The sequence below is a fragment of the Neodiprion lecontei genome, chromosome 4, assembly GCF_021901455.1.
Source record: "Neodiprion lecontei isolate iyNeoLeco1 chromosome 4, iyNeoLeco1.1, whole genome shotgun sequence".
NCBI lineage: Eukaryota > Metazoa > Arthropoda > Insecta > Hymenoptera > Diprionidae > Neodiprion > Neodiprion lecontei.
In genome coordinates, this window is record NC_060263.1 from 827,306 (window position 1) to 843,306 (window position 16,001).

A 16,001-nucleotide genomic window follows, 5' to 3' on the forward strand; every position below is an offset into this window, starting at 1 on the left:
CAAACAATTTCAACATTCCCTTTCGTCGATGTAGCAATTTTACTGTACACACCTGTACGTCGGACATTCGTATGCAGATTCGGTGTCGATTTTTAGTTTCTTTTGGCAAACCGGCACGGCGGTAGCTCTACGAGACGATAAATCTTTCGTCGATATGCTAATAGTCTTTGCCTAGCCTCTGCACGGGGAACAAGTAAGTCGTAACGAACTTGAACGCTTGTATACCAGGTAGAGATAGAGAGCAATTTTCTCTCCTGAGGAACGATTCCTCGTACAACGACCGATCTCGGTTCCTTTCTCTTTTTCACCGTTCCACCCGGCTCCGACGCAATCGCCAGGCTTCCTGGACTGTTACATATATTAATCGTGCAAAGATGAATCAACCCCCCTCCCTTTCTTTCCGAACATTCAAACCTAGCCTTTGATTTCTTGTGGCAATATTTCTGCAATAATGCAATATCTGCAGAAATGGGAATATGCGATAAGCCTGTACACACGTTTAGCCGTATGATAATAACAATGCGAAAGGAGAAAATCTCTGGGGGCAGGAAATAAGCGCAAGATAGAGGAAAAAGAAAAAATAAGAGGGATAAGAGACGAAAAGAAAGAAGAAACGCTAATAAGGAATTGTACCACTACCTCTCTCTGTCTCTCTTTCTCTCTCTCTTGATTAAACTCCTCAATTTCTGCTCGCCACACTATATATACGTAGCTTTAATTAGCATGCCTTCTGCAGCAGCAGCAGCAGCAGCAAAAGAGAGCTACAGCCATGTGCAAGTGAAGAAATAAATTGCAATTTACTATTTACAGAATGTAAATACTATAAACTTCATTCGAATAGTGTACAATATTCCAATATTTTAATATTTATTACTTGGAATTTGACAAAGATAAAATCAGCTTTGGCAATTAGGGGTAACAAAATAATAAAGTAAAGTGAATTCAAGCAGTGCCTCAATTATTATTACAAGTTATTAATTTTCTTTACCTTGCCTGTGCGTATATTGCATGTATTATGTACATAACGATGTCAGAGTTATACGACTTGCGCGGGCAATTTGGAGTCAGGAAAGCCTCTTCCTTATTTATTTCACGGCATGGCCATCAGGTCACGTGGCCGTAATCATTAGGGAGGAAGACAGATGGGCTAATGGCGTTCACACCACCAACGGTGTACCACACGCACCTACGCGTACGCACAATATACGCTCGACGTCGCCCCTTCGCTTTCATTCCGTTCTATCGCTTCAATGAAGACGACTGTAATATGCATACGTATACACACACACACACACACACACGGAAAGACGCAGGCGTAGCCATACGTCCCGACAATAAGCCTATTTCCCTTATTATGCCTTACACCCACACTCGAGAATTCCAGAGAAAAGAGACGATATACCTAGTACGTGTGTATATGTGTGGAGGAGAGAGAATAAGCCGCAAGATTTACAGACTGGTAGTAAATTCGTCGAGAGGCAGGTATTTTTATCCCACCGATCAATTACACGTGTCTACCTACCCGTGATGTTACCATCAGGATCGTTCGCGGAAAATCGTGAGACCTTTTTTTTTCCTTCTCAAAATCCTCCAAGTAGTCCGGGAAAGTTTAAGGAACTTGTGCCTAATATCTCTTGTTTCTCGGACAGCGGCTGCGTCATTCGTCATTCGGATCTAAGGACCCTGCGATTTTGTGCCTCAAAAGTCCGGGCGAGTCCAAACCCGAAACCTGATCTGACCACGATCGTGCAATCGTACCAATAACGACGAAAAGCTGGTTGGCGATGTTTCCGATCTAACAACGAAATTGAAAATATCGTCGAGTTTTCACCGAGACACCTATTTCGACCGTTTCCATTTCTATTCGCAGTCCGTTCGCAGCCTTCCGGGCTTTGTAGTACGTACCTACCTATTCTGCCGGTCAGAGGAGAACCGGGGTTCCAATACGGCCTTGTTAAACCCTGCAGCTAAGGTTGAAAGGACGACGGGAAGGCAGTCAGGCGGGCTAGTTGGCTGGCCAACTGCGCACAGGCCGAGCGAGCAAAAGTCTTTTTCCACTCTGCAGGTCCACGTGGGAACCTCAAGGATCCTCGCGATCCTCCCTCCCCGCGCCGAGGGTCCGCAAACTGCAGCCTCCGATCGCTAAGAGCTGCCGGCGGAGGGAGAACGCGGAGTATCGAAAAATTCTCTTCTCCCTCTTCTTCTCTTTCTTTTTATTCTCTCGGAATAACATCTCGAGCGCTACATACATGCATGCATTTCACGTAGGGACCTTGTAATTTCTGCGCAAGAAATGTCGTCGGCGAAGAAGCGACTCGACTTTTTCCAGAAAATTATTACGTCACCTCAACGTATCGGCGTGATACGGCAAAAGGATAAGGAGGTTGAAGTTGGTAACGTTAATGAAACGATGCAACATATTCAGGAGAAATCGTTACTTCGCGATTATCATCAAGAATCTCCTTTTACGAAATTCCTCCGGACAAAATCCTCCGTGGTCAAAATCATCCCTCCGCGAAATTGTATGCAGGGGAATTTTTTTTCAAGGATCATTTTGTCCCGGAGATTTTATCCCGAGGCACTTTACTTCACTTCGCAACTTTGAGATTGTCTGAAATTTAGTAAACTGTAATAAAAACGAAACATAGTAATATTTTGCAAAGTCAACTCCTCGAAAATCATTCTAAAATTGCACAATATTGAATTTCTTTTTTTTCTTATTTTAACGTCATGTTTCGTTACATCAACGTTGCTAACTTCAGCCTCGTAAACGATTCACAGAAATGAATCACTCCATCGCGTTGTTGCAATGTGAGACCCTTCGCAGTCTTTGCCATGCAATATACGTTGCATGCGGGTAAGAGAATACGAGGAAAGCTTATCAAGTTTCCACGTTGGATACGAGATAGGCGGCGATCAAGGCAAGAGCGAAAAGCTGAGGAGCAAGGAGTCGAAATGAAACGACTAAGACGCAGCGTAATCCATACGAGTCTTGTTATTCTCGCCGGTTTATTATCCTCTGCGTTTAATCTCGTTTCGTCCTATCGGCGAAGAAGGCAAAACCTGCAAAGATTCACAAGGGACAACGTCCCGGCCACCTAGCCTCCAGCACCGCGACGAAGAGGAGCTCGAGGATATAAAGTGAGGGTCTCACGCGGCGCAGGAATGTCAAGGAAGCGAGAGGATCACCTTCGGTAATCGTCGGTCTTCCTCGGTCACCCTCCTCCTTCTCTTCTTCTTCTTCCTCTCGTCCCATGGTAGAAGAAGAGGAAGAACCGAAGGAAGAAAAAGAACGGCGATGCGAGTGGAGGGAGATCGAGAGCCATACTCGGAGCAGAGGTCCTTCGTACTTCTCTCCTCTCCTCTTCTCTCCTCTCCTCTCCTCTCCTCGACCCGCAGCGATGCAGCGGCGGAAACTGCATTTCGCCGAGAGTCGCCGCACCACGGCTCGCCATATAGTTATTGTAATTCCGCGGTTGGCGCGACTCCCAAGCTTTACTCGACGTTTGAATAGCGATCGAATAGCGGAACGGAGAAATATACGCCGAGAGAACTGCATCGGCAGTGTTTTCAATTTTCACAATGAATTTCCCAACTTTTTCTCTCATCCGATAAAAATCTTCGTCGGCGCAGAAAAGGGGTCGAACGCTCGTACAACTGCCGTCGTTTCTAGAAATAATCCATCCGCACCTTCGACTCGAGTGTGCCGTGATCGCGTAATCAGAGCACAGGTATAACAATGACGGATAACGGTCGCGGCTAGGGATCTAGAAATACCGCCGACGATCTATAAGACGCATATAAAAGGAACGAGCAGACTCTGCAAACGCTCTTCCTACATCACAGCGAATAGTTGAGGGTGCGCAATTTTACATCCGCAAGGCTGTTATTAATTCTCATATTTGTTCATTTTCCGCGCCTCTTGCGCGAGTGGGGATGAAAATGAAAAGTATAATAAAGAAATGTGTTTGTATTGAAAAATCATACTCGTTCATTTACTCATCCATGTATTCATACCTCATTTATCTCTGCACGGAGAAAAACGTATCCCCGAGAAGAGGAAAAACTCTGGCTCGACAGAGGGAGAAAGGAAAAAGTATTTCATTTTCCGGTTTTGATATTTCATGAAGCGTTTCCTCCTCTTCCCTCCCTTTATTCCCTGCCACCCTGATATAGCCGTGCAGACCAGGGGATATCGATTGGACATTCACTCAAATATTTAAACGCTATTACCGTAGAAGTACGTATGTAACCTCTGCAGGTATGCGTTTAATACACACGCGGATGTAGGATCGAGTCTGTATACGTATACATATATCTGTGATACAAACCCACGCTGCCGATTCGCTTATATATATATATAGTAAAACGCGGGGGATCTGCAGTAGATATAAAGTATAGGCAATTGGCGAGAGCGAAGTTGCACAACTCGAAACTCGAGGGTAGGATATTATATCGATGTATGTACGTATGGGAATGAAAAATCGTACAAGAATAGAATTGAAAAAAAAAATAAATAAATTTTTCCTTGGGCTTCTATTTAAATAAATAAATTTCTATTCTATACATCGGAAAATAACTAAAACCTTTCGTTATTACTTGTAATGTTTGTTTTTGTCTTTTTTACCTTGGTAAATAATTGTTGAAGTTTTTTTGTCGATAGCTAATATGGGTGGATATTCAGAAGAAAAAGGAAACCGTTTTTACCAAGATGCGATGGATCTTGTCGTTATTAACGTTACCAGGGGTAGTATAATGAAAGCACGATGGGAGACTACGTTTGGGGTTTTATACGAAAAACTCCATAGAAAAACAAAAGAAGTACGAAAAATATTCATTTATAAACTTTGTCTGTCAATTATTTTACATTTGTAGTTTATCATCAATTTATATTCTTGAATGAGTGATTTCAATGCAAAACTGTAGTTTGTTTAACTGTTATTTACAACAAATGTTTGAGAAAGTAGGTCATTTTTCTCAAAATCCGATGTATCGTTCTGATTTCTACAAAAATAAACTTTATCCAATAAAACTATTTTCTCATTTATTATTTAGGTACCCAGAGTCCCAGAGTCAAAATTCGTGTTGACCGGTGCAATCGTATCGCTTTCCTCTTACAATTTTCCACGTAAGGTCGCTATTTTATTTACTCTCGCAATGATAATCCGAAGGGCCTAGGATTCCAAAATACGAGTATGTTTCGTTTCGTTACGGTTTACTGAATTTCAAACGGTTCCAAAATTGCTAAATAACGTTTTTTCCTCAACACGATAATTCTCCAGCACCGTCCGATAAAACGTTTGTTTTCAAAATACGAAAATTCTCGTTCGTTATAACTATATGTATCCGTGTTGTCGGGTTTCCCGAATAGCCACGCATATACATGTTACACGCCTTACGTCCCCCCGAGGGCATCGAGGGTCGGTCGGCTGGAGTCTGGAAGCACCGCGAGAGCGGAGAGATTAGTTCGACCGGCAATATAAGTGACCGGGTCCATTCGGCGGCGCGTCTATATCAACCCTTAACACCCTGCGGCCGGAGCTCCTTATCCACAGAATTGGGGACAGTTTCTTACATCCATACTCGTGCACCCGAGTGTGCGCGGTGGATGCCCGCGATACGCTTATACCCGTACAGCCTAAGAAACACGCGCAATTTAGCGATGGGGGAACGAACGATGGGATTACCTCGAAATTCCCCGAAGAAAATTTGTCATCGAACCTTGAGGATTATTACGGAGCGCGCCTTGTATTTTACCCAGCGTTTACGCCTTGGGCCTGAATGAACCGGCGACGAGATGAAGAGAATTAAGAGAGGAGGAAGACGAAGGCGAAAACGAACGACGATAACGTAACGACGACGGTTTGTTCGTTGAAACCGCGGTGCGAAATTCAGTAGATACGTGCGTGCGTGTAAGACGCATCGATCGGCCGGCGAAACCGCGTGTACGACGATGATGATACACGTACGGTGCAAGCAACAGAGTATACGGAGGGGGAGATGAAACGTGGCATCAGACTTGGTAGAAACGCCTGACACGCGTGTGCACGCAGGCACGCACGCACGCACGGCAGTCCCTGCAGCAGCACGAGAGAAGAGAATGATTGACTGGACCACCACGGCCGCTGTTTAACTCGACTGAAGGAAAAAGAGGGGAGGGACAAGATTTTGTACGTGCATCGAAGTTGCGTGCGGTTGTTAAGGCGGAGGTTCGGTTAGGTTGTCGTAAGTCATGTCTGGGATTCTGAATAGCTGTAGGTACGCTCGGTGCGGGTTACGTTGTGTGTTTTATACCTCGTCGTTCGGTTGGAAACGATTAATTCAATTCGTTATCGATATCGATGTCGGCGATCCTCGTCGTCGTTGCGTGAAAAAAATAAATAAAAATAAAAATAAACAAATAAGCGCTCGGAAATATATAAACTTGAACAGGTAAACGAGGAATGGTGGTGAAATATTATTCGTCGCGATACCTACGTATATACGTACACCTATACGTACACACACACGCGCAGGACAAATATACGTCCTGCAGGGGTTGAATTCGTGCGTTCGCGGAGTACGTGGCGGAGGAGAAGTAATTTCGAGAATCAGGGTGAAACGTGGGTGCGTGCCAACGTATAACGTGTATACGTACACGGAGGAATTGGTATGTGTCGCACAGGGTGAGGAAAGGGGTGTTGTATATCGCGTAGGCGTAAAGATCGTCACCCCGTGGGGCGTTATCGGATGGTTCGATTTGGAACAGGTTGAAAAATGCGCACCGTATAGTCGTCACGTAACTATATACGCTTGAATACACGACGATGTATTAGTAACGATCGTGTTCGTTCTCAGGCTGCCCGAGTTGACGAATTGAAATCATTGAACGCGACGTGCACGATAACGCATCCAAAAAATACAGTTCCGTACGGATGTTCCATCAGAGGTAAAATGAGAAGATGAAAATTCGATCCGAACAATCAGTAAATACAATACGAAGAAGCGGAGGAAAAAATTTGACAGTCGAATAATTCGCGGATCTAGGCACGTGCGTACTTACCTTGTATTCGTACAGGTATGCGTAACGTACACGTGGGATCGATCGAATACTTAATCCCAGATATACCGCTGGGGTTGTGGCGTGGCATCGGCAGCGTAAAGTGTTAGCTAGTGGGTTTTTTTACACCCTGCACGAGAAACGATCGACCAACGATTATACGCCTACCGTGCATACGACGCCGCGACGTACCGTATGTATGCGCGTATAATCCTTATCGAAAGGCGTTGAGCACACACGTGAATTATACACGCTCAAACTACGTGTAATGTGTTTAATGTTCGCGTGTGCATACATGTATGAATACGTATGCATACGCGCATGGCGTATGTCGCATGTTTGAAAGGCGTAGTTCGCCTCTTTGCCCCCGAGCATAGAGGAGCAGAGGTGGCTGGATACACGTTACACGGATACGCGCATGTAGGTATGGGTTATTATACCCATGTATAATATACGACAAGTACATATATACATGTATACGACCAGCCATGCGAGTTCCGAGATAAGCTAACGATCTTTTCGTCCGTTTCTATATCTCTTATAACCGCAGCCGTTGCCTATTATCGTCATCAACATCGTCGCTGTGCGGGAGAACGTCGAGGATATCGATTCTATTGCCTTATACGCGGGATTATATTTATCTCAGATTTATCGGAACAAGATTACGGGAGTACCTACCTAACGATCGCAAGAATGAAACAATCGCTATTGCTTAGCACATTTTTTTTTTCTTTTTTTTTTTCTCAAACAACGCATTCTCCACGTCCAAAAGAAGCCCACCCCAAAAGACGAGAAAGTTTAACTTTAGAATCTTTTGACTGAAAATTCATTTCAGAGACTTTCGTCGCGTGCAGGGGGATAAAAGCTTGCGAGAAGCTTTGTTTTTTTTTCATGTACAAGGTTTAGTACGAACAACGATTAGCAGAGAGAAATATATACGTGCGTGATAGATGGGGATGAAGTTGGTAACGTTACTGTAAATCAGCTGTAAACGACGCATGTTTGGAAAAAATCGTTACCTACTTCGCACCATTAGAAATTGATGTCTGAAATTTAGTAAGTCACGACGAACGAAATGTAGCGATATTTTGTACAAAGCCAAATCCTCGAAAGTCATTATTATCCAATTATATTCGATAACGACTTTTCCATATTTTTCCTCCTGATGTGTAACGTTACCAGTTTCATCCTCATCGTGACAGAACGGGCAGGGTGGCGACAATTTTGCTCTCAAACAAAATCCCCTGACTTTTTCCCACGAAACTTGTGTAACATTGCTCCATAAGTTGCGCACTTTGAATACACAAATTTGGATCTAAAATAGATATAGCGGCGCTTCGCGTCAGACAAGTAATTAGAAATTTCACAATACCATTTCCGAAAGTTTTTCCCCAAATGTAATTCCCCGACTACTCCCGGTTTTCCCGGTTTTCCCGGTTTTTCCCGGTCTGTCGCCACCCCGAATAAATTTCCCGGTAAAATCCTATCGTTCGTGTATCGTCTCACCGGCGTGGTGTAGGGCTGGGAGGCGAGTCGAATGCCGTCGTGCCTGAGTTTTTCCTGAATGAGCAGCCTCAGCTGTATTCTGGGTATCCTGACGAGCTCGGCCTTGCCCTCCTCGTACTCGTCGTTGAACTTGGCGAGTTCCTGCCCCCCGCTGGACGAGCTTGCGGTGGGAGAGGCGCGCTGCAGCTGCCCGTCCTTCTCGCTGGGGGGGCGTTCGGAGGAGGTCCTCGACGACTTCGAGCTGAGGTTGTCGCTGCAGAGGCAGTCGCTCGTCTCCTCGAGGGTGAAGTAGACGCTCGCCGCTCCCTCCTCCCTCAGGGTCTTCACCGACTGCAGCAGCCGGGTCCTGTGGGCCTGGGTGAATACGCCGATGGCGTCGAGGTCCGGGTCCCCGATCTGCTTGCATATCTCGAGATCGTCGTAGCCGTTGTCGATGAAGGACTCCGAGTACTGACCGAGGTGCAGCGACCTCAGCCACTCGACGACAATGTTGCTCGCTATCGTCATATCTCAACTTCGATGCGAGTTCAGACCGTCGCCCCCGCCGACCTCCGCCCCTGCGCTGCCCCCATATCACCCACCCCCACCCCCACCCCCACCGACACCGACACCTGTCGCCTGGACACCACACAGAGATTACTTTATACTCTCATACCGGCGGTTTTCTACCACCCGCTGCTTGTCGCAACCTCTCGATGTTAACCCCCCCCCCCCCGCCCCCCTCCACACCACCCCGCCGATTCGAAGATCGTTGTACGATACGTACACCTGTACCCGTGACGATCGAGTCTCACTGTTTGGGATCGGCAGACGCGGCGAAAGACACGCAAAACTTTGCCCTTCACTCGTCGACGAGCAACAACAAGTTTACGTTCTCGCGTTGGAACATCATAGATATATGTATGTTTAATCTGCCGAGGTATCACAGGATCACACAATCACTTCGTTACGTAAAATATATACACACACGCACACACTGTTGTTAGTTCGAAAGAAAGAAGGAAAGAATTAGCCGGCGAAGTGTCGGACGAAGCGTGGCGGGAGGAGGGAGGGAGGGAGGGGGAGGGGGGAGGAGGAAGAACACGAGGTCGTCGTCCTGGGAGAATAAGAAGATGAGGATGAAGAAGGACGCCTGCCTCTTACTAGTCTCGACTACTCGCAATCAGTGTTCCCTTCTTTCGTTCTTTCTTTCTTTCTCACCGAAAGAAACTTCGGCCGACAGCTGATAAATAATCGACGTACAACGGTGCGACGAACGAAAGAAAACCAACAATCAATCCGCGAAGTATATATTATCGCGTAGTCCGGTCATCGTTCAATACCCATCGACGAATTCCACGAGGTCGTATGAAAAAACCGCGCGGCAGCTTTCGAACACCCGAAATTAATTGTCGCTCCGGCAGCTGCTCTGCCGCGATGGAGGCGCACGGCTCGACTGACGCGAGCCGGTTGCCAGACTCGATTCCATCCCCCCTCTGGCATGCCGGGAACGATCGACGGCGACGCTTTCATCCCCCTCTCCGACGCCCCCCCCCCTGCCCCTCCACACACCCCGCCATCTCCGCCGACGCCGCTCCGCTCACTTCAACGCCGCTCACCGCCGTCGAATCATCGTCAGGTGTGTGCTAAAGGTGCGCAAACGACACGCGCAGTTCTCCTCTCCTCTCCTCTCCTCTCCACTCCTCTCCTCTCCTCTCCTCTCCTCTCCTCACCTCACCTCACCTCACCTCACCTCACCTCACCTCACTGCTCGTCATCACTCTTCGCGATCGCGATTTGTGTGTATACATATCTATGTATAATATCCGCCGTAAGGTATAAGGTGACTGGATGACCTTCCCGGCACGACAGGTATTGTACAGGTGATTGCGGTGAGTGACGTCGCTTTGGCTTTGAATACCTTGTATCTCTTTCACCGGGAGCTGCAATTTCTGATCTATATTATTGTTTCAAGGGGTGGAGGTGAGATTATAGAAACATCAAAGAACAGAAGGGGATCAATATCGAGATTTTAATAAAGTCAAAATTTAATTTATTAGAATTTAAAACAGTACAGAAATTCGCGGTATGCGAAAGTTAAAAAATAGAAAGGCCAGAATGTAGAAGAGTCAGAATTCATCTCGATAACATAGAACCGTGTACAGATTCTAAATTCTGTCGTTCCCCTTTTTTTCTTTTGACCTTTCTGTATTTTCGATTGTCTGTACTTGGATTTTATACATACATGATAAATCTACGAATTAGATTTTCACGTCCTTGCAAATTCGATATTTTGGTGCTTCTGTGAATCAGCTATTCTAGTTTTTTAACCCCACTCTTCTTTCGTTTCATTTTCCCTGTGGTATACCGGATTAATTAATTAATCATCGATATTCGGAGGGCATGGAAATCTCTGGAGCCACCGAAGACGGTGAATTTTTCGGCTCGGCTGTCGTACGAAATATTCGCTTGTTTCAACTGATTCAAGGACAATAACCGAAAATTTGTGAAACAATTTCAACCGTGCATATAAAAATTATAAAACAACGATGCCGTTTGGAGTAAAATATGGTCAATGCGAATCTTTTTCATTATTATAAGTTATTCAGATTGAGGAAAAATAATATAATGTAAATCCCTCTCTTTTGCTGTATATATACATCTAAGTCTATATATATATATATATATATATATTCGATATTAAATCCGGGGGATGAAATTAATTCGGATTTATGTATCATATACCTTCTGCAATATCGAGAGAGGAGGGTGATTTGTCCTCGGTGTTTTTCTTCGTGTTTTTGTTTCTCTTTTACGTGATATACTCAAAGGAATGGGTATCGCAATTCAATGAAAGTAAATTGTTATTCAAAGGAAAGATAATTACTTGACGAAATATTTCACTTTTTCCGGTCGTCGCAATCTATCGTGCAACTAGTGTAATGTCAGTGCAGGATGAAACAAAAAAAACAGGGAAATGAATATTTGTTGGGTTTAAAATAATTAAAAACGAGTCGTATGCGTCTACGTAAAAGTCTCGAGGTGGATTGAATAAACAAGTGATTGTACAAATGTAACAAAAATATCGAGGAGCTTTTCATTCGGAATAAAAAAAATCACGGGCAACATTAACTCTCGCATGTTAACCAAATTCATTTCAACGAATACTGTGACGAACCTTTCGCGGATATGCGAAACGAGTTTTGATCCTCCCAATTTTCTAATTATACTCGGTATGAAAATCCGGCGCAGCGACAGCGGCAGCGGAACGGTATTTAATATTACCCCGAGAGAGAAAATAAAACGTCGGTTAAATAAAATCGGGCTTACACGAGAAAAATAATTCGAGCGAGGAGGGAGGGAAATTGGTTGGGTGTTTGGATTGGAGAGGATGTCGTGAAGGGGTCCTCGGTGTCCAGGACACGCGACGTCACACGCCGTTGTTGAGAGGAACTCTCGTCTCGCCGGCTGTCAAGCTGCTGCAGTGCCGACAGGGTGAATCCGTTTAATCAATTCCAGATGATCCGGAGCCGAGTGTAATGGCTGAAAATTGCCGTTTCGAAAAGTATACTCGGCGTTAAAGAATCGCCCATCAAACGCTGCGGATTCGTTCGGATGGTTATAAAATTATACGAAATTCGCAACCTGTCGCGAATATTATTCCTGCCTTCTCAGGTGAGCATTCGCCGTGTAAGTAGACGGAATAAAATAGCCACACGCTGCAGGCTGCGGCCTGAACAAAGCGCGAGTCGAGCCTCTAATGACGGAATCGAACTACCCTTAACGAACCGCAATAATTACCACCGTGCGACAAAAGGCGCCGGAGTGACAAAAGGAGAGAGTCGCTTTTGTAACGCGAGGATGAAAAAGTCGAGAATTAATTATAATCACGAACGTATAACGTGTCAGACTTCGTCTTCGGTTCGCACGATTTTATAAATAAATACATCCTCAAACGCTTCGAATATTCTCGACCGGTTTTATCCGAAGGAATTGGAGAGAAAATAGGATTTCGGTAATGCACGATACAGCCTAGGGCGGTCCTTATTCGGGGGTTGGAAAAATTTTCATTGGTACGCCTACCGGATCTGTTCCGAATTATTAAAAAAAAAATCTGTGTAAAGTTTAAAGCCTCTACGTCAACTCGAACACCTGCCTCTAAGCTCCGAAAGTTTTAAATGTAAGATACATGTAGTTTTTATAACAAGGTATTTCGTTTTGTATGACTTTGATATAAATTAAAAGACCGATTGGAAACTTGGCAAAGTAGTTGCATATAGTGATAAGAACAAAACTTCAGAATTTCAAAATTTTGCAATCATCGTTCCAGCTTAATAAAAATGACGTTATTAAGTTTGCGTTGAAAAAGAAATATGTTATAAAATTATGATAAAATTTTGAAATTTCAGGTTTTGCGTCTATCATTATGACCAACAGCTCTGCCAAATTTCAAAGTCGGTCCCTTAATTTGTACCAAAGTCATACAAAACGAAATAACTTGTTATAAAAGCTACACGTATTTTACATTTAAAACGTTCAGAGCTTAGAAGCACGTGTTCCAGTTGACGTAGAAGCTTGAAGCTATACAGGGATTTTTTTTCAACGTTTCGGATCGGGTCCAGATGACGTTCCAATGAAAATTTGTCCAAGCCCCGAATAAGGACCACCCTAAATTACACACCTGCTCGTTTTAGGCATATTTATTCTGCGGCACCGCTTAGCGGAAAGCAATCTTCTTACTACTATTCGCTGGCACAAATGGTAAACGGAAGCTCGGCCGATTAAGGGATTAGCTAGGGGAACAAAATACGCGCTGAAACCTCCCGCCGAGATGACAATGCGGGTGGCGAATGCCTCCTTTCTATTACGTCGCATTCCGCGTCGATTTCACGATTTTCCCCTGCGAGAAATCGCGTATTTATTTTGTCGACGAGAATAATTTATTTAAATCTCGGATGCGGCGATTAAAAAAATAGATAAAACTTTCGACCGACTATCCGGTAATCGTCTCGAGGTTTCGGGCACTCAGGCTAATGCTCGACTAACGAGTACTACCGTAAAGCTGACAACGCACTTCCAGGACGGTAGGTACAAGCAACGCCGAGGATAAGACGACGACGCGCCTCCTGCAGCCTGGCAAGACAAAGAGATATTTACGCCGGTCGTTCACGTGCCCGTTGAACTCTGGAAACTTGGTTAGACTTTATGACCACCGTAAAACTGTAATACCTAGATAGGTAGAGAAAATCAATTCGTACCAATGAGTCATGGAAACGGAAATGGAAATTAGAATACCGGGCTCATGCGGAGCTTCCATGCTTCCATGGTACCATCAAAATTCTTATCGATCATCGCTTTGCGTCTTAAGGTTGGGCCGCTGGTACCCGCGCCGACCGGAAGTTCGTGCAGCCTTATTCAATTCAGCTCTGTGTAGGTATCGCTGTACGTACAGGTAAAGCACAGGTATGCCCGATAGCTGAGACCCGAATTAACGAGACACGCGTGTTTATCGTCAATTTGCATATCACGTGTATTTTATACTTTCGCATCGCGTTCAGAATCGGCGATAAAAAAAATTTACACATTCGTTATCCTTATTACCCAGTTGTATCAAGAGCGGCCGATATCCCTTCGCGATAACGCCGAACAACCGACGGAAAAATCAATCCGCCCGTAAATGACGCGCCACTTTTTTTCCCGAACGGCTAATGAAGAGGACAAGTTCGTCCGCTGCAGGCAGCGGAACGCGCGTGTCGAGTTAAATGATGGATGACGACGTGAATCGATTCGACATCCGGTCCGCTTGACAGGTGTATTAGGATGCCTCTGTGACGTGCAAGGATCGACGTATACCGGGAGCCGATTATGACACCCGACGATCAACGCTGCTCCTTCTATTCGTTGTCTCCCTTTCTCCTTCTCACCGCTACAGTCAATCTTTCCCCTTTTCAATTTTTAATCTCGCCAAACGGGAACTCTCCAACGATCTCCCATAGCTGATTGCGAGTCGTTTACAGGCCGTTCCGACTATTTTTAAAGAACTAATGAAAGCCAGCTCGCATCCTGTCCGACAACTCCGACCAGACGCGAACGCTCTTCCGCTCGCTGTACGATGGAGAAAAGTCAGTCGAAAAATTATCACGTATTGAAATAAGTGTGTTGAAACTGTAAGCGAAAAAATGGTTCCAAATCTCTTGTTATCGGTGCATTTTTACACAGAATTCAACGGCCGCTGACACCGAGATATAAACTAGGTTTAATCTCGCCGCCCAACGGGAATGAAACACGCAAGACTGCCGTGCGGTGAAGCTCGAACTCCATTCTCGGATGCGTGGGTTCAAGGGAACAATTATTCCCGATACTGCGGATGATTCCTCGTACTTGAAGAGACGAGTAACGGAAATACGTATTTCTGTCTCAATCAGTTGGAGTGAGGAATCATTACCGACTTCCTTGTTACCTTTGACAAGACTTTTGGGTTTTTGAAACGGCTCGCCAGAGAGAAGATTAACGTTCGCTTCCGAGGTAAATGAGCGGCGATGATGTTCCTGTATTAGTAACCATCTGACGCCGGGTGAAATATATCCGTGTGTAATTAGAAATTCGATAAAATAAATCTTCTCGTAAGTTTCCGTCTCGTTCGGTGACGTTACGTACGGAGATGAGGCGCAGGGCATAAAGCGTCGGCGCATGAGCTCCGTAGAAACACGTACGGCGGAATGTACGCAATTAAGCGGGATATACATCTTATGGGAATAAATTTACACCTGCAACTTATAAATCCTTCCAATTAGATTAACGAGGCCAATTACTTACCTCGCCTAATATAATGTACAGTCGGAGGGACGAGAGGGTTGAACAGCGCGAGAATTTAATTCTCGCCCAAAGACTATCGGTTCATTTCTCCCTCGAATAAGAATAAGAAGAAGATGGAGAAGGGCAAGAGAGAAAGTGAATCAACGAATCCGGAAAGGGGAACGAGAGCCGAGAAGTCCGGATCAAGGGGAGGTTTTCGCGCTAATTCGACGCCTGCCGAAAGTCGTAAAATAGTGCGTGACTCATGGTGATGGAGATGCGGATCAGGGATGTTTCGCAGGGTTAAGCCGGCGTCTCGAGAACCCGCGGACGAACCCACATGAAACGGGCACGTACATCTTCTACGGCTGGGGGTGCGATTACGATGATGACGGTCGGAAGCTGGAGTGTCACACGCCGCAACGCGGAAGCCCATTTCCGGTTCGAGTGGGCCGACCGGCGAGTTGACCGAGTTCGCTCCGCCGAAACCGAATTAAAACTTCCAACTTCCAACATTGAACTTTTCAACTCCTCGGTCGGGTTGATCAAATGAGCGCCGACAAATTGTGGAACGGCTGAGGTTTTTTTTTTTTTACGTCATCCGCGACGTCGCGGTTGTAACGAATACGGGACCGAAGATGGCTCGGTAAGTCTGAGTGAAGAGAGGGTAGGTACCACGATG

General features: G+C 45.2%; 1 protein-coding gene across 3 annotated transcripts in view; it reads right to left on the minus strand.

Annotated features, from left to right (window-relative positions):
* LOC107221195 overlaps positions 1–9,084 on the minus strand; it is a 121,621-nt gene extending 112,537 nt beyond the window's left edge. For all 3 annotated transcript variants that reach the window (XM_046736341.1, XM_015660118.2, XM_015660110.2), the window contains exon 1: positions 8,546–9,084. In XM_046736341.1, coding sequence (XP_046592297.1) covers positions 8,546–9,052 — 507 coding nt within the window. In that variant the 5' untranslated portion in view covers positions 9,053–9,084. The remainder of the gene's footprint in view (positions 1–8,545) is intronic.
* Positions 9,085–16,001: the final 6,917 nt, after the last annotated feature.